General features: G+C 59.9%; 1 protein-coding gene across 1 annotated transcript in view; it reads left to right on the plus strand.

Moving 5' to 3' along the window:
* LRP5 (LDL receptor related protein 5) overlaps window positions 1–20,365 on the plus strand; it is an 86,141-nt gene that overhangs the window by 14,649 nt on the left and 51,127 nt on the right. Inside the window, exons 2-4 of the mRNA XM_037135209.2 lie at window positions 10,111–10,507; window positions 16,435–16,632; window positions 19,561–19,757. Of these exons, the coding sequence (XP_036991104.2) occupies window positions 10,111–10,507; window positions 16,435–16,632; window positions 19,561–19,757 (792 nt within the window). The remainder of the gene's footprint in view (window positions 1–10,110; window positions 10,508–16,434; window positions 16,633–19,560; window positions 19,758–20,365) is intronic.

The raw sequence follows: 20,365 nt of genomic DNA on the forward strand, positions 1-20,365 counted from the left end.
GAGGGTCACTGGTTGGCTCTGGAGGCCACCACTGCCCCATCGTAGAGATGAGGACACTGAGGCTGCAGAGAGCCCGAGGAACTTGCTCAGGGCAGGCCCAGGCCCTGGTGCCTGCCTCTGCATCGCCATGTGGATGACACAGCGTTGTCCTCCGTCTCCGAAGGACACTGGCCGATGAGTCCCGGGTGCATTTAAAGGAGCTCGCTGCTGGGCTCAGACCTCAGCCCCCTCATTGGACACAGGTGGAAATGGAGGCCCGAGGGGGTGGTGCCATCAGGTCCGGCCCCCTCGGTTGGCCCGCCTGCTGCCCTAAGGCCTGCTTCCCTGGAGCCTCGGGGTTTGGGGTGAAAGCTCCTGACTGGCTTCCCACCAGGATGGACCAGCAGAGTCAGCCCCCCCCCCACCCCCCCCCCCCACGGGGCCCCAAGTCCCTCTGGATCCCAGGGCCGCTTCTCTCAGGCTTTGCCGTGGCCTTGGGCCACTTCCGGGAGCCTGGCAGGCTGGGAGCCATGGAACCAAAATGGTATGTAATCAGAATGCTATATTTTGTCGAAAATAAGAATGTTAGTAACAGGCTGGTTTCTGGCAAGTCCAACCGGGACTCTGAAATACATATTTTCCCCTGCTCTGCCCTGAACCTCCTAATTAGAGGAAACGCACATTTGCAGACATAAATCAAATGTCATATTCCCTAGAAGCTTGTCCTAGGTGTCCCCGAGTGGGGAACATTCCACGGTTGCTAATTGAGGGCTTGCGGAGTGAGTGTGTGCGCACACACGCGTGTGTGTGTGTGTGTGTGTGTGTGTGTGTGAGCGGGAGAGACGGAGGTGCCCTCTGGTGACCCCTGGCCGCCGGTTCCTTCCCGCTCAGGCCCCTGGGCCTCTGCTTCCGCGCCCCCCTCCTCCCTGTCAGCACCTGCCCGGCCGCCGTGGTGAAATATATATATTTGCCCAATTAAAACGCACTTAGCAGAGGAAATGGCTGTCAGGGAGAAGCACTTTCCCTCACAGGAAAGTCTCCGCCGAGCAGTGTTCCGTGACCGGCCGACTTCCCCGCCGTTCGGGGGCTGGGGTTTGGCAAAGGTGCCGTGGCTCTGGTAACCGGCCCTGGCGTGGGTTGGGTCCCCCCTTGTCCGAGTCGGACCGGATGCCAGACGACACTGCGAACTGGCCCTTTGGTCCTGTGCTGTGTGGGCGGGCGGGCTGCTTCCTCATCCATGGGGACCCAGGTCCTGGGGACAGTCACAGGCAGTGTCCCTGGGCCAGGGTTGGGACCTTCTGAGGGATTGTTGGGGGCAGTGGGCTGCCTTGGCTCACACTCGGGGGTCCCTCTGGCAGGCGCCCAGTGGGTCCGAGTCAGGTCCCGGGCCTTTGCTTGCTTCCTGGCCCCTCCCAGAGCCGCCGCCCCAGGCTTCTCCTCGAGCAGAGGTCCCGGCCTGTCCCTGGCACGCCGGACGTCCTGCCGCCTGTGCCGGTGTGAAGGGACCGGGAGGCACTGTCCCGTCGCTTTGTGCTCTGAGGTGTAGGAAACACACCGCCTCCTTTTCTTTTCATCTTTTGCAGCTGATTTCTTCTTTCCTGCTCCACCCTCCACCCTGACCCTGGCCGCTTCCTGCCCGCCTGCTTCCCTGACCTTTGCAATGTGGTCCCTGCTCTGGAAACCTGCCTGGGCCTCAGGGTTAATTGGCACCTTCCCACAGGGCCATGTGTGCCCATGTGAGTGCGTGTGAGCCTGTGTGTGTGTGTGTCAGGATTAGAGGGGCCAGGACGGGGGGCTGGGGACCACGGGAACCGGGGGACTGAGCCGGGAGGAAGAGGACTCTGAGCTGCCTCAGGAGTCAGACCCGGAGAGAGTCCTGGGCAGGTGTGTGGGTGGAACAGAGCGGGCGGGGTGGGGGGGGCTTCACTGGGCCAGGTGTCGTGACCACGGAGGGTTTTATGGGGTTGGGAACCGCTAACAGCTTGGACTCGGGGAGATTGGGGTCTGGTGGAGATTTGGTGGGATCCATGTAGGGGAGTCTGGGGGGCTGAGGTGGAGGCGGGAGGTGCGGAGTCATTCCCGGCCTTCGGAGATATTATCGAGGGTCCCATCGGGCTCAGCCCCTTCCGGCCTGCACACTGAGTGCTGAGCTCCCTGTAAAAGGCAGGACATCTGTTCAGTTAAAGGAAACCCAGGGTTTGATTGTTGTCGTAAACGTCCAGCCTCCCCTTTCGACTGTGTGGACAACTGTGCAGTTGTGGCCCCGGGGAGCCGTCTGAGCTGGGAGACAGCCCGAGGCTTGAGTGGCATTCCGTCTCTGGAATCGTGTGGTTGTCCTGGTCACACGAGGGCTCAGGTGGCTTTCCCTGCCCTGGGACAGAGCAGCCCAGGGGCCGCGGGCCTCCGAGAGCTGCCTGACGGGAATGCGGGGTCCCTGGCTCCAAGGAGCTGCTCACACGAGTGCGTGTAGGTGCGAGATACTTCTCCCACCTTCACTGAGCAGGTTCCGAGAGGGGCCCGGGCATGATTTTCTGAGGATGTCGTGATGACGTTTCCAGCCCTTTTAAGATCTCTGAGATTTGTTCCGGACAGTCCAGTGCATGGCTCTTGTACCGCACTCCAAGTGGAGAAACTGGACCTCTCGGTGGGCCGGGCATCTGCTTCACACGCACTCGGGGTGGGGGTGCCGCACAGATCTCTCTGAGGTCCCTTGCACTTCAGCCAGGTCGGTGGTTTTTCACCCACTTCCGCTCGGAGGGGAAATAGGATTTCCTGCCTGGGGGCAGTGGCGGGGGGAGGGGCCGCTTCCAAGTCGCCCTAAGCATGTCCCCACCCCAGCCGAAGTATCTTTTGAGGTGTCATGTTTTATCATAAGACTCATGGGAATTTTTCAGTCACTCTTCTTGATAGTCATACTAATTTTTAAGAAATGACATTTTGAACTTTATTTAAAGTACCTAGAATTGTACGTAAGTAATAACGTGCAAGATTGGATGCAAAAAATAATAAAATTTTACAGAGACACCAAAGAAGATGTAAATCAATGCTCATGGGTAGAAAGACAATGTCTCCAAGGGTCACTGTCCCCCAAATTGATCTACGGATTCCATACGATTCCCAGCGCTTTCACACGGTGAAGCCTCATTGTGTATCTCTCTGGGTCCCCCTGCCCCCAGCTAAGCTTGGACATTGTTGCTTTTCTACATTGTAAAAATGTTAAATATCCTAAAAATTGCCACAGTGATTTTGCAGGATTTGGGTAGCCGTGTGTAAAGTGTGCTGGGGGGTGGGGGCGGCGAGCCTAGGACGGCCATGAAGGAGTGATCGGGAGGGGCCGGCTGGGTGGGCGGTGGGTGGATCACAAGTCCCTGGCACCCGGGCCCCAGGTGCTGGCTCGGGGCTGGACAGGTGGCCGGCGGGAGCCTGGACAGGCAGACAGTGCTCGGGAACTCCTGCCCCTGGGGGTGGGGGTACGAGAAAGTGCGAAGGCTGGGTGGGGGGATAACCAGCCTGAGAAAGCCGAGCTAGAAGGCACTCAGAGCTGTTGGGCGTCGGGGAAGTTGTTCATGAGCACGGCAAGTGGAATTAATTAAGTCAAGTGCGTAGATGCATCTTGGTGTCAGGCCAGGGCACGCTCAGCATTTGCTCAGTCTTGTTCATCTTTCAAGTCTCCAGTTTCCCCTCTTCCAGGAAGCCTGCCAGGGCCACCCATAGCCAGCTCCTCTTCCTCCCAGAAGACCGCCAGGTCCACCTGACAGCTCATTCGCCTCCAGGCTCCAGGCACCGCCTGTCCACGCCCCTCATCCACCTCTTCTTGCTTAAGTGGTTAACTGCGTGTGCACACATGTGTGCGCCTGTGTGCCATGTGTGTCCTGGCCAGCGAAACTCCAGGCTCCTTGAACGTGGCCCCACGCTGTCTGCCATTTCTTGGCCTTCCCCATAGGGCTGGCACAGGACAAAGGACCGTTCCCGGCTGATGAATCCATAGTTTGCGTCCAGGCCACAGCCTGCTCCAGCGAGCAGCGTAACGCTTGGTGAATGTCAATAAGGCATGTGCTTAAAATGCGGCTGGTTTGGGTGCAGCGGCCGAGGGTTGGGTTACCTTAGCTGGGCTGTGTTTGGGGTAACCATGCGAGCACTGTGAAATACAGGCTGTCGGAGTGGGAGCCCTGGCATCTGGTATGAATTCTATATATAAAAACAGGATACACTTACATGGATTAAAATGGGATTGTTGGTACCGGGACTCTCAGACTCCTGATTCCACTGCGCAGGGACTGGAAGTTGATCACGGGGCCTGGAACCTGGGGCAGAGGGGGGAAGGTGGCTTTTTGCCGACACCCATTAGCCTCAGAGGGTCTTGGCGAGGTATGCCCGCCCCAGATCTGCTCCCCAACAGGGAGGTGCAGAGAGCCCACAGGGCTCTGTGGGGTGTCCTGAGGGTCTCTCTGTGGGGTGTGTAAGTGCAAGATCATGGACACTGATCCAGTGAGACAGTCTGGGAAGCCAGGACAGGGGGAGAATGTCATGGGGAATTCTATGAGCTCGGGGTACAATGGTGCTATTACTTATTTATTTTTATTTTCTTTTCCTTACCCTCACCTGAGAACATACTTACTGATTTTTAGAGAGAGGGGAAGGGAGAGAGAGAGAGGGAGAGAAACAGTGAGTGGTTGCCTCTCGTACATACTCTCTGACCAGGGACGGAACTCGCAACCTAGATAGGTGCTCTGACTGGGAATCGAACCTGTGACCTTTTTGTTGATGGGATGGTGCTCCAGCCAACTGAGCTGCACCGGCCAGGACCAGCAGTGCTTTTAAAAAAGTTATTGAGCCCTGGCTGGTGTAGCTCAGTGGATTGAGCATGGGCCTGTGAAGCAAAGGGTCACCGGTTTGATTCCCAGTCAGGGCACGTGCCTGGGTTGCAGGCCAGGACCCTGGTAGGGGACACGTGAGAAGCAACCACACATGGATGTTTCTCTCCCTCTCTTTCTCCTTCCCTTCCCCTCTCTCTAAAAATAAATAAATAAATAAAAATTATTGAGGTGAAATTTGTGTAACATTAATCATCAGCTTTAAACAATTTATTTTATTTTATTTATTTCTTTTAGAGAGGGGAAGGGAGGGAGAAAGAGGAGGGAAACATCGATCGATGTACAAGAAATACAGCAGTCGGTTGGCTTGTACGCCCCCTACTGGGGACCTGCCCCTCAGCCCAGGCACATGCCCTGTCTAGGATCGAACCGGGGACCCTTCGGTTCACAGACCAGTACTCAATCCACTGCGCCACACCAGCCAGGGCTACAACCAGCATTTTAAAGGGAACAATGCAGTGGCGTTTCGTACACACACCTCCATCTAATTCCAGAACGTTTCCATCACCCCAAAGGAAAAACCATCATTCCTCATTGCCCCTCCGCCAGCCCCTGGCAACCACAAATCTGCCATCTGTCTCTATGGACATTCCACGGGCACACAGTCAGTATGACACATGTCCGACGTCCTCACAGAGCATCATGTCTTCAGGGATCATCCGTGTCGTAGCGTGCCAGTGTCCCCTTCCTGCTCGTGGCCGAGGAATATTCCACAAAGCACACCTGGTGTAACCCTTCATGCGGATGGGCACTCGGCTGTTCCCACCTCCTGGTGGTTGTGCACAATGCCGCTGTGAACACGTGTGTCTCACTGTTAATTTCCAAGTTCCTGTTTTCGGCTCAGTTGGGGGCAGACTGAGGAGCGGACGTGTTGGGTCATGGGGCAGCTCCGGGGGTCCCTTGGAGGGAGAGTGTGAGGCCGCTTCTGCAGCCGCCAGCGCTGCCTTTTAGGAGGAGCAACAACTTCCTGTGAATGAGAAAACTGAGGCTCAGGGCAGATGAAGTCTCGCCAAATCTCACAGCTGGCGGCTGCACTGGGATTTGAACCCCAGCACCTGAGTCTGAGTCGATGTGCTTTGTAGCAGAGCCGGCCCAGGGCTGCATGAATGAAACATTCAATGAGTTACAGCCGCTGCTGCCGCCGCCCGGCTGGGATTCACTGAGTGCTGGCCATGTGCCATGACCGGATGGAGCCATCGTGTGAGTTGTCCTGTGTGAGCCTGTCTGTCTTGGAGGGGCAGCGATGACCCCATTTCACAGACCGTGGTTGAGGTCCGAGAGGCCGGGGTCTGAGCCAGTCCTGCGGTGCGCCATCACCCGGAGTGGGCCCTGGGGCTCACGCGTGGAGAGCCGGCGGGGTGAGCCCTCCTTGTGGTACGTGGCCCTGATGCAGACGGCCTCATAGCGAACTGAACGGAATCTGGGGTTGGGCATTAAACATGTCAATGACAAGGTCACCGTTGACCTTGATCCAGCCTCCTCTGCGGACTGTGTCCCCATTTGGCGCCGTCTCCTCCCCGAGGTCCCGGTGCATGTCCGGGTTCACAGTCACGCGGAGGGTGTGTGTTTTCACTTAACACTTTCTGATGTTACTGTGTGATTTTCCTATCACTTTAATGGACACAACGTTCCACGGAGAACGGTCCAGTTACCCTGCTACTGGGGACTCTTGGCTGGTGTTTTCTTATTGCAAATAGGCTGCAGCCAACACTGTGACTGGGACCTTTTCCTTCTTCCGGGTGTCCCTGGGGGTGACGTCCTGCAGGGCTGGCCCCCAGGGAGAGGGTTTACACGTTTTTACCATCCTTAGTACCAGTTGCCTCGGGGTTTTTGGAAGGGGTTGTCCTGGCATCTGCGGCCGCCAGGAGTGTGTTTCAGGCTGACCCCGCGTGGGTCCTGGAGCTGAGTGGTGGCCGGGCCAGTGGCTTGAGCTCTGAACCTCATGTGCCCTGTCCCCTCCACTCCTTTCTCACGTGGCATTGTTTCTTCTCACTGCCCGAAGTTCAGGCCACCAGTCAAGGGACCATCCCTGGGTGGAGTGACCTTGGGCAGGGGAAGGCACCTTTCCAAGAGCCACAGCCCCCTTCCCTGGGGGGGTATGCAGCTGCGACCTCCGACCTGCCAGGGGGGGTCTGTGAGAGGAGAGGGTCTTGTGCACCTGGGCTTGTTCCTGGGGTAGGAGCCCACCCCACCAGCGGCTGCCTGCCTGCCTGCCTGCCTGTGTGATTCACCTGGGGACCTCACCCTGGCTGTTCTCTCTGCCAGGGCACCTCCCTCACCCCCTTCAAGTCTTTGTCCAGTTGTCACTCTCAGTGACATGACTGTCTTCCGTGAAATGCACTCCCAGACCCTCTGCTCTTCTCTGTTCAGTGTCCCAGGTCCCGGCCTTGCCTGCCCCATCACACTCACTGCTTGTCCGTCCCCCCCGGTGGGGCACAGGACGTGCGGGTGGGTTCTCGGCGTGGCCGTGTGTGCCCACACGGAGTCTGCGTGCTGCTCGACACCCTGCCACTGCGTCCTGGTCCCGGCCGGCCCGCTGCCTCTCCCGCCCCACCTTCCCCATCTCTGCGCTGCTCTGCTCCCCCCTCCTCCCACTTGGCTCTGCTCCCACCTGTTGCCCTGCCACCCCCCTGTCCTTCCGGCCCCAGCCCCTCTTCACCTGTGGGCGGGGAGGGCCGTTTCTCCCGGAAGGGCTGGGGCTCCTCCTTGGCACGGGGCCACGTTAGCCAGGGTGGCCCAGGCCCGGAGGAGGGGCCTGGGAGAGAAGGTGCTGTGGGTGCCTGCCGGGGAAGGCGGGCAGCCACCCACACAGAGGCCCCCCGCGGGGAGCTCCCCAGGGGACGGGAGGGCGAAGGGGTGCCTCTGAACACTTAGGAAGGGGGTTTCTAACTGACTTCGAGGCAGGACTGGCTCCTCCTGGAGAGAGCCTGCCTGCCAAGGCCCGTGCCTCCCCGGCCACCCCTCCTGTCTCAGCTTGGAAAAGCATAGGAAATTGAAAAACACCCCCACCGGCGCCTTTGAAGGGCGCACCTGAACTGCCCAAAGTGTAAACTGCAGGGGGGGTGGTTGTGGCGGGAGGCGGGGAAATGCTGTCTTTCCAGTTCTGGAGAAAGAACTGAGCAGAGTGAGGATTTTTTTGTGCCTGGGGCAGCTTCCAAGAGCTCCTGCCTCCCCTCCCGGCCCTGGCCCCTGTCTGCTTCTGGGACTCTGCTCTGGAGACGGTTCCTGGGTTTCTGGCCTGCAGCTGGGGCTGGTGGCTCGCCCCTGGGGTGCTGCCCTTGTCCCCTCCTTCCCCTCCCGCCTGGGGAGCAGCTGGTAGCCCCTTGTCTGTGGGCCGTCGCCTGTTGAGGCTTACACCTGGGACAGCTGTGGTACCGCCTGCTCCCGGCTGAGATGCCAGAGATGCTGTTTTGGGGTAGAAAGAGGAGCAGGTGTCCCTCTCCCTGCCTGCTTTCGCAAGGGGCTCTGGGGGAGCTGGATCGCCCTGGGAGGCCGATGTCACGAGGCTGGGCCTTGCGACAGCACCCTGTGGGCACGCCTGCGTGTGTCTGTTCTGGGGAGCGGATGGGCTTCTCAGAGGGCTTTTTGACTTCAGAACCGCAGCGTGGGGTTTCGGCTCGACACCCTGGGTGTCAGCCGGGGGCCCTGCTGCCAGGCACCTTGGGAGCCCAGGCCCAGGCAGCTCACAGCCAGGGTGGGATCCCCGGCCACCCTGGTCCAGTCTCAGGAGCACTGTGGTGGTGGTGGGAGCACCAGGTCACCCCATGTGGCCCTGAGGTGCCCCCTGGATCCCACACACCACTCTCTTCCCTGTGAAGCCGTTTTGCACCGCCCCCGCCTCCTTCCCACAGGTAGTCCCGCACCCTCCCCGATCCTGAGCCTAATCCTCTGCCCCCGGGCCTCCAGCTGTGGGTCTCACTGGCACACCATCCCGGAGCCCCCGGCAGGGGTGGGGGTGGGGCCTTCCCTGGGAGCCTGCTCTTTCCCTTCTTGCCTCTCACAGGACAGAGGTACCTCACTGTCTTGAACTTGGGGTGCCGCAGGCAGGCGGGGTGGGGGTGAGATGCAGACACCTCAGCGGGTATTTATAGAGAGAGCAGCAGCTGCGTGCTGGCTCAGGGTGGGGGTGGGGGCGTTCTCAGACAGGCAGGTGGGCTGTCCCGGAGTGCAGGGTCCACCAGGACCCTCGGTGCACTGGGGAAGATTCTTGTGAGCAGCTGGGAAAACAGGGAAAATTTTTACTTTTCAAACTCTTTTCATGAAAGTATAAATACTCAGAAATGTGATGCGTTTTTACGAACTGAATGCACGTATGAGCGTTCCGAGGGGCAGAGACTCCTGGTGCCCAGAACCACTCCTCCCAGAGCCTCACCTTCTCCTTCTGTCAAGTGGGCGTAAGCAGTCACGGGGCAGGCGGGGTCACTGCGTGTCAGCCCGTGACAGTGAGTGCTGTTATCTGTGTGCACCTGCTTGGGGCAGGAGGAGTGAGGCTCGGGGCAGATGGGCTTTGGCGGCCACCTGTCCTTGGGGGAGGCCGGGCAGCCCGGCTGGAGTGCAGGGTAGCAGCCGCTGCCTGGATTCTGCAGTCCCCCTTCCTGCCACAAAGAATCGTAGAGCTGACGTGGAGGTGACCCTGGGGGTGGTGGAGCCCCACGGACGGTCCTGCCCGAGAATCCTCATGTGTCCCCTCTTCCTGCAGGGGAGAGGCCAGGACTTGAGCCGGGAGCTCTCCCTGGCAGCCTGACCTCACTCCGAAGGGCAGTGGCAGCTATGGACCGGGTTGGAGCAGAGGGTGGCCTTCCAGAGCAGGAGATGGAGGCCACCGTCCTGGGAATGTGGCCGAGTGTGGGCAGCGGTCTGGGGGCTGGGAGGGAGTCCTGAGGCTCTGTGTGGCCTGGGCACCACAGGCAGGGCCATGCCCTTGGGTCCCCGCCCCTGCATTGGGCTGAGGAAGGGGCGTGATGTCTGTGCAGCTCCTGGAAGAGCTGCATGGCCTGGTGGGAGGCGGTGGGCCTGGCAGGACAGGTCAGTCGCCCGGACGTGGGTGGACGAGCGGTGGCCTTCAGCGGTGATTTCAGCCACAACAACACCATTTGCTGGGTTGACAGGCCTCCGAGTAGTGAGGCTCCGGCTGCCCTGGTGCCTTCCTGACAGCGCCTTGGGGAGCGGCAGGGACGAGCAGAGGGCCCGGGGCCGGGCCGGGCCGGGCGCCCCTGCCCCGGCTGGCGGCCCTCACGGATTGCTTCTGTTCCCACAGCCTCGCCGCTCCTGCTGTTTGCCAACCGCCGGGATGTGCGGCTGGTGGACGCCGGGGGAGTCAAGCTGGAGTCCACCGTGGTGGCCAGCGGCCTGGAGGATGCGGCCGCGGTGGATTTTCAGTTCTCCAGGGGAGCCGTGTACTGGACGGACGTGAGCGAAGAGGCCATCAAGCAGACCTACCTGAACCGGTCGGGGGCCGCCGTGCAGAGCGTGGTCGTCTCCGGCCTGGTGTCGCCCGACGGCCTGGCCTGCGACTGGGTGGGCAAGAAGCTGTACTGGACGGACTCGGAGACCAACCGCATCGAGGTGGCCAACCTCAACGGCACGTCCCGGAAGGTCCTTTTCTGGCAGGACCTTGACCAGCCTCGGGCCATCGCCTTGGACCCTGCTCACGGGTAAACCCAGCTGCCTGTCCCCCGGGGAGGGTCAGGGGTCAGGGGTGGGGTCCTGGTTTCCCTCTTGGATTCATCTGAGCCCAAGTGGCTTTTTCAGAGAAACCCTGGTGCTCCTAGACGCGTTCGCCTTTCAGAGCTCGGTGTTGAACATCGTCCCCGTTCCTGTCACGTAGCCGTGTGTCTGTAAAACCGACATCGTCGGAGGCGGCGAAAGTGCTTGGCCAAGGGCTTGATTCGTTAAACCCGGGATGGGCATGTGATAGTGCCGAGGGGTGCGGGCTCCCTCCCAGGTGGGATTCGTACCCTGCGCCCCTTTTCTAGCCGCCTCCACGGTGACGGGCGGGAAAAGCGGGGCTCTTTGTCCACAGCGGAGCTCACTGGGGTTCGTGCCCCTGGTCTGCCCGAGAAGCCCCCTGCGCCCCTCTGCCTCCCAGTCTGAGCTCGCCGAGACCCAGGAAGGCACAGGGCCCGGCCAGGAGGTCCCGAAGGGGTCTGCGAAAGGCGGAAGGACAAGGACACGGGTGGAGTTGCAGGCTGGGGTGGAGAGATTGTGGGGACATGGCTGAGCCTCACTGGCCAGGCTCGTTCCAGGCTTTTCCCAGTGGGAGCTGCTTGCTCAGCCCTCCGTCCCCTCCTCCCGAAGCCCGGGAATGACACACTCTTACCTGCGCTGTGCCAGCCCAGGCGACCGCCAGCCAGTCATCCTGTCTGTCCCTGCCGGTTCAGCTGTCAGAGGTGGCTCTGGGACATGGAACAGAAACACAATGGCTGTTTCTTTGGCCTCTGGCCCTGTAGGAACCCTTTGTCAGCTCCCTAATGTCTCCGTACCCCTCGGAGGAGGGCCGGCCTGGGCCTTGGCAGCTGTGGGCCGAGAGGGCGGGCTGAGCGTCCATTAGCAGACTCCTGGAGCCAGGATGGAGCCCAGCCCTGTGTTGCCTGGGGGCCCACGCTTGTGACTGTTTGTGCTGCCTGGTGGGTGGTGGGTGGGGGGTGGAAGCTCAGGAATAGGCTGGGTGAGGGGCGCTGAGTGGCCCAGCCAGCCTCCTTACATCAGCATGCTGACTTAGCAAGTACACTCGGCTGCTTCTGCTGTCTAGGGGGAGCTGGCTGGTTTCTGTGCATGTGTGCACGAGTGTTGGTGTGTATGTTTGAGTGTGTCCTCACCTGTATGTGTGTGCCTGTGAGCAGGTGTGTGCGCATGTTGGAGGTGGCATTTACAGCCCCAGTATCTGACTCGCTGAGGTCAGTCCAGAAACCTGGTGTCCCACCACCAGAGGGGCGCCCCAGCTTTTGCATCCTGGGCTGGGGTCCATCCCAGCAGTGCCCTCCCTGTAGGGTGCTCTGGCCCCTGGCCCTCTTCCAAGCCGGCTGAGCTGCCCGGGGCCCAGGCTGACCATCCTGATGGTCTCTGTGCTGTTGGGGACATTCTCTGCCTCAGACCTCGCTCACACCGAGGTTCAATGCTGAGACTCCTGGGGTCACCTACCCACTTCCAGGTGGTGGTGTCCTGTGTGGCCGAATCTCTCTGGCTAAGAGGGGACACCTGTCAGGGGCGGGGGAGACTGAGGGGAGCAGCCTGGGGGCCCCATGATGCACGGGGGGCAGAAGAGGAAACAGACCACGTGTCTGAGGGGAGCATGTTCCCGGAGGAGAGAGAAGCAGGGCTCCAGGACCGGGAGGCTGGGAGCCCGGGAAGGTCAATATGACTTTTGAGCAGAGACCTGAAGAGGGCGAGAACCATGTGGCAATGTGGGGGAGAGTATTCTAAGTGGAGGGGGCAGCCAGTGCAAAGGCCCTGGGGCAGACAGTCTGGGCCTCATGGAGGGGCTGTGGTGGGGTGGGGGAGGAGAGAGGGGCTGGCAGACACAAACACAAAGCAGAGGGAGGGGCAGGCCAGGCTGTCCGTGGAGGAGTCACCTGGTCTGACTGATGCTTACAGGGATCCCTCTGGCCATTGGGGTGAGAGTAGCCCTCAGGGCGGGATCAGGTGCCCTGTTAATGGCTGGGGTACTGGCTGGCAGCAGAGGGCAGCAGCTGGGAGCAGGGAGGTAGTGAGCAGGGAGGTGAGAAGTCTATTTTGGAGGCAGAACCAGCTGGGTTGGCTGGCACTTTGCACGTAGGTTGGCGAGAAAGACAGGAAGCCAGGATGACACGGCACCACTCCATGCCTCAGTGTCCCCATCTGCGTGGGGGTGACCATGTCACGTGTCATGCAGAAGACACCAAGAAGTTAGTGGTTTCAATAAATGTCAGTTTTTGCTGCACTGAACATGCCCCCCCACCCCCCGAAGTACAGTCTCCACGTCCATGAGAAGATTTCTCTTTTTTCTTCCCTGTGGCCTTTGCCGTTGTGGCTGGGCGCTCTTGGCAGTCGCCCGGGAGGGGCTTGGTGCTGGTGGGGTGCAGTCTTCACGCCGCTGTCTGGCCGGCTTTGCCTGCACCATCTCCGGGAGCCCGTCCGTCTCTGGCTTTTCTCGTTAAATGTCTGGAGTCCTTTCTGATCTTCCTCCGAAGTCTCCCCCAGATCCGCCAAGATCACACCTCTGCCCCGGGAACACGTCTGATGGGTGAGGGCTGAAAAGAGCTGCCCCCACCCGCAGGCTCCTCTGTGGTTGGTGGGAGGGGCTGAGCTGCCTGCTCTGTCCCCTTGGGCGCCATGCCGCCCAGGGGGCTGGAGTCCAGGCCAGTCCATGGAAGCCGTGGGCAGCACCTCTGCCCTCGCCAGATACGGACCTGGCAGGTGGTCTCTGAGTCCCGGGGGCAGGACCGCTGTCTGCGAGCAGGGACAGTGGGTTTTGTCCTCTGTCCTGGCCTCAAGCGCAAGGTCGCGTGGAGCAGCTGTGTCTCCTCCCTGTCATGTTGGAATGCCCGCCACCTCCTCGTGCCCTCCTGTGACACCGTCCCCCCGGACTCCTTCCTGAGATGAGGGGTTACGGGTCCTGGCCTCCATGGGGTGGGGCGGTTCCCAGTTCAGACGTCCACCTCAGTGTGCGTGTGACCAAGCGCCTGCCGCCGCCAAGGGGGCCCACGGACCCCAGAGGTGGGACTTGGTACAGTTTCAGGGAGGCAGCGTCCAAGGGAGGCCTGGCCTGCGCGGGTCTCCAGTTAGAGCAGGGCCGAAACCCAACCCCCTCTTTAAAATGCAGGACGGCCCTTCCCTAAAATAACACAGCCACAACCGCAGCCTCTGTGCACAGCCCAGGCCACACCGCTCTCCTTCGGAAGTGGATTTTCCTCCGTGGAATGTGGCCCGGCCTGTGGCCGAGCACAGGACTCGGCAGGAGCACATCCACGCCGGCCCGTCTCTGGCGACCGGGCAGCGCGCCGATTCCCCATTTAAGGAAACCAGCTGCCTCTGTTATGAAACTCAGGGGAAGGAATTTGAACTATGCTCCTTGCAGAGGTCCCGAGCCTTCGCATTTGCTGGCCTGTCCCATGGACCACAGTGGAGTGTATGGGGGGCTGTGAGGGGATCACTCTGAGATTTATGCTCCGGATGCCTTCTCTGCAGCCGGCCGGGAGGCAGGGCTCTGTTCAGGCTGCGAGGAGAGTATGGCAGGGGTGGGTTTGGGGGGCCCTCTGCCCCAGGCTGCGGGAGCCTTTGCCGAGCTGGCCGGCAGCACCTGTGCACCGTGGGCTGCTGGAAGAGGGCGGAGTCACGTGATGGCCAGGATCTGGCCTTCGCCAGAGAATGGGCCTGCGACCCTGGGCAGGTCCTCCTTGCAGAGCCTCGCTCTCCTGTCTGCCTGGCGGGCGCAGGCGTGCCTGCTTCGCTGTGTCCATCGCGCTCTCACCAGACCCAGAGGTGACACTGAGAGAGGCCGCTGGGAGAGCTTCTCTCTCCCCTCCGTCCCCACTGGGGTGGGGGAACTGGTGACAGTGGCAGGATGCCGCTGGCCACCGCGCAGGGAGAAGGTACATTTTGTGTGACGTCCCTTCTCCTTTTCGAGCTTGTCACAGGAAGCTGGTGATGTGAGGGTGGCCCCTGGGGTACCTGCAGATCCTGCCGTCGCAGCTCCTGTGGGGGCAGGCGCAGCTGTGCATGTAACATTTTCTCTCTGGCGCTGGACAGAGACCCCCAAGGGCAAGGCCGGGCTTGCTCTCCGGTGTCCCCGTGGACTACACTGGTCTGTGCCCCCTCCCCCGGACGGGAGGCCCTCGCCGGGGACCGCGCAGCTGGCTCCTGGGCACGCCTGCCTTCCCAGCTGGGGCTCTGTGCTGACCCCCTCGGCCCGGCACGAGCGAGCTGCTTGTCTGCAGCCGCCACTCAGGCGGGGGTGACGGGGTCTGCTGATGGCCGGGACCCAGGCCCACCCCGGAGGAGGGGGCCGGGGAGTTCTGTGGACCACAGGTGAGAGAGGGGCTTCTCGAACCCGGCACTGTCCCCCTTCTCTGTGGAGAAACTTTGGGCAGACACCCTGCTGGAAAGTAGGGCAGTGTCTGGGCACCGGTGGCATTTGAACCTGTCCCTCAGGATGCCTGGTGTCACAGCATATTGTCCGCGTTCACTTGGTGGGACGTGAAGTGAGGAAGCCTTGAAGGGGGGTCTTTAAGGAGGTGGTGGTTCATGTGGGCGGGTGCCCCTCGCTGGAAACTTGAACAGGTGGGTGAGCAGGGCCGGGCCCTCCACAAGCCCACCCGGAAGCCCCTGCCATGATGTTTCACTGCCCTCCTCCCGTGGTGCTGTTTTTTTTAAAAAAATAGACTTCATTTTTTTAAAAAACCCTATTTTTAGAGAGGGAAAGAGAGAGAGGAAGAGAGGGAGAGAAACATCAATGTGTGGCTGCTTCTCATACACTCCCCCACTGGGGACCTGGCCCGCAACCCAGGCATGTGCCCTGACTGGGAATTGAACTGGCGACCCTTTGGTTTGCAGGCCAGCACTCAATCCACTGAGCCACACCAGCCAGGGCAAGACTTCACTTTTCAAAGCAGTTTTAGGTTTGCGGGGGAAGGTAGCTCTGCCCGGTGTGCTCAGTGGGTTGGGTGTTGTCCTGCAGAGCGGACGGTCACGGGTGCGATCCCCAGTCGGGGTACACACCTGGGTTGCGGGTTCTGTCCCTCTTGTGCTGCCTCCCTTCCCCTCTCTCTAAAAATAAATAAAATCTTTTAAACAAAAGGTAGAGGGGCAGTAGAGAGTTCCTGTATACCCATGCAGATTTCGTGGGACTCGACATAGGTATGATGACATGTACACGCTGTGGTATCGGATGGAGGAGTTTCACTGCCCCGAACAACCTCTGTGCTCCACCTACTCCCCTGTCCCCAGAGCCCCTGAGCCCCTGGAGCCCCTGGAGCCCCCAGAGCCCCTGAGCTCCCAGAACCCCCGAGCCCCCAAGCCTTTCACTGCCTCCTTGGTTTTACCTCTTCCAAGAATGTCATCTGGTTGGAATCACACAGTATGTAGCCATTTCAGACTGGCTTCTTTCACTTGATATACATTTAAGGTTCTTCCGTGGCTTTTCTTAGCTTCATAGCTCATTTCTTCTTAGTGCTTGGTCACATTCCACCCCACGTGTCTTTAATTGTCTGTGATAGATTCGTATATGGCACCTTCATAGTCATAAAAAATTGGCTACCGTTCAAATGCCCAACATGCAGTTACTTAATCCATAGTAGCCGTCACCGCTAAAAGAATAAGGAGGGTTTCTGTGAGTAAAAAGATAGGGTGTCTGGAGTAGATTGCTAACTGAGAACAAGTGGAAACAGTGTATTGTGATTACCCACCTTTGTTAAAAATTAGTACCTGACTCACTGCTTAGAAAACCAATCAGAAGCAATAGTACCCCAGGCCCTAGACACTGGTTATCTTCGGTGACTGTGATCTTAAGACAGATGCACTGGGTTTCCGGTTTGCATCCATGGAGACAAAATAAAACCAAAGAGCAGACGATTGCTTACTCTCTCTCCTCCACTCCCCTCGTCAGGTACATGTACTGGACAGACTGGGGGGAGACTCCCCGCATCGAGCGGGCGGGGATGGACGGCAGCGCCCGGAAGGTCATCGTGGACTCAGACATCTACTGGCCCAACGGGCTGACCATAGACCTGGAGGAGCGGAAGCTCTACTGGGCTGACGCCAAGCTCAGCTTCATCCACCGCGCCAACCTGGACGGCTCGTTCCGGTGAGTGGCCGCCCCCCCCCCCCACCTGCACTGTGCCCCAGCTGCCACAGGGCAGTCCTACCTGGGTGCTGGCAAGTGTCCCCGGCTGAGGCCTAGCGTCTCGTGCCTGAGCCTGGGGCCCGAGGGACTCAGGACTCTTTAGAGGGCAGGATGGTGACAATGACGTGTGCACACCGCGTGCAGCATCACACCCCCAGCAAGGTCTGGGGCGGCATCTGCCATTGACCGCATGAATATTTTTATAGCAAACTGTAAAGTGTGTGTTCGGGGTGAAATGGAGAAGATGATAAAGAGCTTCACGTCCACGCACAGGTTTTGCCGTTAAAGGGGGAGAGAACTCTTTCAGTTTTCAGACTTTTGGATTTGCAGACAAGGTGTTTCGGACCTAAAGCCCAAGGGTCCGGCCGGGTTTTTGACAGCTCCCTGCACCCCTTGCTTTCCCCCAGCACGCAAGCACCCTGAAGGCAGGCGCACGGTCAGTCTTGGTGTCCACGGCATACCCCAGTCTTGCCAGAGGGCCTTACATGCAGTTCCTGTGCAGTAAAACGGTCGAATGATGAATGAATACAAAGGATTTTTTCCATCTTGGGCAGCTGTTTTTGGAGCTTTCTGGTCAGCTTAGCTAACGGTCCTCCTGCTTCGTTCTGCTTTAGGTGTGACTGGACACTGCCCGCTGGCTCTGTGCCAGGACTCGGGGCTCCTCCCGGAGCCGGCTGGGCTCCTGCCCCCGGCAGGGAGTGTGAGGGCGCCCGTGCCGAGGGCTGCGGTTGGTGGCTTGATCTCTGCAAACACAGGCAGTTACCAACTCAGACAGACTTGAGGATGTTGGCAGGTTTGCCACGTTTTATCCGGTCTTGTGTATTAGTTACCTATCGCTGTGTAACAAAAGAACCCCCAAATGTAGAAGCATAAAGCAGCATCATTTGGGAGGTTGGTCAGGAATTTGGAGTGGCTTAGCAGGGTGGTTCTGGCTCAGGCTGTGTCCTGAGGTCACAGTCAGGCAGCTGCTGGGCTGTGGTCGTCTGCAGGTCTGACTGAGGCTGGAGTGTCCATCTCCAGTGTCACCCTCATGGCTGTCACCGGGGCAGGAGGCCCCAGTTCCCCCCGGGCTGCTGCTCACAGCTGAGCCACGCACTCAGGGCTAGCGTCCTCTTCCGTTGTCCCCGTGAGTGCACATTGGCCTGGGGCCTTGTTTGAGATTCAGAAAGTGTGACAGCCTGGGCCTCAGGTTGCTGAGTGACCCTGGCAGTTAAGAAAGGTGGGTTAGAGGCTATAAAGACTGCAGGTTGGGGAGGCCCTGGTTGAGGGGTTGTGACGACGGACAATGAGGACAATAGTGGCATTTAAAACATAATGATGGTGGTGGTGATAGCAGTGGTGACAGTGATGTCAGTGGTGGTGGTCGTCATGGTGACAGTGATGGTGATGAGGGAGGTGGTGGTAGTGATGGTGGTGATAATGGTGGTGATGGTGGTGACAACAATGGTGATGGTGGTGATGATGGTGACAATGGTGACGATGATGACGGTGGTGGCTTCCCCTTTCATAGCACTTGCTGTTTGCCCGGACATTTTATTGGCTCATTTCATTCTCTAACCAACATACAGTTGGACACACCAACCTCACGTAGTTTTGCTGTCACAATCCTCTGTCACAAGAGTGCACAGAGAGGCATAGGAACACCTCCAAGGTCACACAGCAAGTGAGCCAGGTTGGAACCCAGGCACTGGGACTGCAGGGTCTGCTCTCAGCCCCTTTCTTCCTGCCTCAGCACGGGTGGCCAGCACGCTGCCTGGCGTGCCCGCGGCTGCTCAGGTGGAAGCACCGACTGCTGTGGGAGAGGGCAAGGGCGGGAGCCGCCCTGCTCAGCCCTCCCAGCTGTGACCTCTGCTGGGTCACATCGGTGCTCTTGGGGCTGTGTGTGACAACTGGGGCCGAGATTGCACTCTCCATCAGGCGTACAGGGCCGGCGGGGCGGTGCATGCCGCCCTTGGGGCGCGGGGACTGCGCACGTGAGTGCTCAGTGAGGGTTGGAGTGTTGGGGCCCTCAGTCCGACCAGAGGCAGCGGGAGGGGTGTCCCGGGAGGAGGGGTGAGGGTGGGCCCAGTGCACGGAGCCCCTCTGGCCGAGGCAGGGCTTGTTGGGGAGGTGGAGCAGCCCCTGAAATGGCGGGTCTCTGGCTTCTCTGATCAGATTATGGCAACATCATGGAAAAGTTTGGTGGTTCTCGGAACCTAAACACTGAATTAACAGGCGACCCCAGCAATTCCACTCCTGGGTGTATGTATTCCCAAATTTCTGAAAGTGGGTGTTGAAATAAATGTCAATGTGTAGCCCTGAAGTGTTCACTCTGAAATGGCGGATTCCGTGTCAGGACTTTCACCTCGGTAAGTTGTCGAAAACACTGACATCAAGAAAACGGAGAGTTGGTCACATTGGTCACACAAAGAAAGGGCTTGAGCGTGTGGTGCTGCGTGGCCTGGACGAGCGTCACTCTCACCGGGTGCTGTGCCCACGCTGGGGACGCGGCAGTGACCGCCCAGCACAGCCCCGCCCCCGGGAGCCTTTGTTGGATCTGTTAAGCTGTTAGTGCGCCGGGCAGGACAGGTTTGCTTGTCTCCAGATGTGGCTTTCTCCCTGCCACTTCCTCCTTCTCTGTGAGGCCCTTGGCCAGCAGCTGCTGTTCTAGAAATAGGTTGGACATAGCTGGATGTGCGCAGGGTCCCCCCATGTCACTGCTGGGTGGCGGGGTGCCAGCTGGGTCTGGAAGGTACCCTGTGCCCCGGGAGAGGGTCCCTGGCTCACTCCGCCCTGTGTCACTCTGCTCTGTCCCAGCTACCGTCACCGGGTTGTGTGAGTGGGCTGGCGGTGATGGGTGCCAGGGGACCGTGGGCCCTGACGGCCCCCCTCCCCCTCCCGCACCTGCAGGCAGAAGGTGGTGGAGGGCAGCCTGACACACCCCTTTGCGCTGACGCTCTCCGGGGACACCCTGTACTGGACCGACTGGCAGACCCGCTCCATCCATGCCTGTAACAAGAGGACCGGGGAGAAGCGGAAGGAGATCCTCCGCGCTCTCTACTCGCCCATGGACATCCAAGTGCTCAGCCCCGAGCGGCAGCCTTATTGTGAGTCGGGTGGGTGGGTGGTGGGTAGGGGGCGGGTGTCTTCCCCCCACAGGGGCCCAGGGTCTGGGGGAGGCCGACCCTTTAGCTAGTGGAGGGGGAGGGGGTGGGTACCAGAGCAGAGCGGGGTGTGTGGCGCGCAGTGGTGGGTGGGCAGGCAGGCGGGCAGTGACTGGCCTGGGCGTCTGCAGACCTGGCCCCGCTGGGCCGTCCTCCGGGGTCGCAGAGATTCCTGAGGGTGGGTTGCCCTGTTTTGAAGGCCCCGCGGAAGTTGCATATTTATTAGTGAACATCTGCTCTGAGTCGAAGTCCTCAGTCTAAGTCCCCAAAGGGTCCTGGCGGGCATCCCCAGTGGGGAAGGCCTGGAAAGGCACCGGCTTGGGGCTCCCGTGACAGGCAGCTGGGGGACCAGGGCCCTGGGCTCACCTGTTCCCATGGGACCAGGGCAGGGGTTTCTGGCCACAGTGCCGCAGAAGGATCAAACTTTGAATGTAAGAGTGGGACCCAGAAGCACCTGCTTTTGGCAGCGAGAGGAAGGAGTTGCAGTGTGGACGGACGTCACCGTCCTTACATCCACGCTCAGATGGCCCACACGCCCTGGGCGGCAGCAA

This window comes from Artibeus jamaicensis, unplaced genomic scaffold (assembly GCF_021234435.1).
Source record: "Artibeus jamaicensis isolate MK-2021 breed Jamaican fruit bat unplaced genomic scaffold, CSHL_Jam_final contig_3109, whole genome shotgun sequence".
Lineage (NCBI taxonomy): Eukaryota > Metazoa > Chordata > Mammalia > Chiroptera > Phyllostomidae > Artibeus > Artibeus jamaicensis.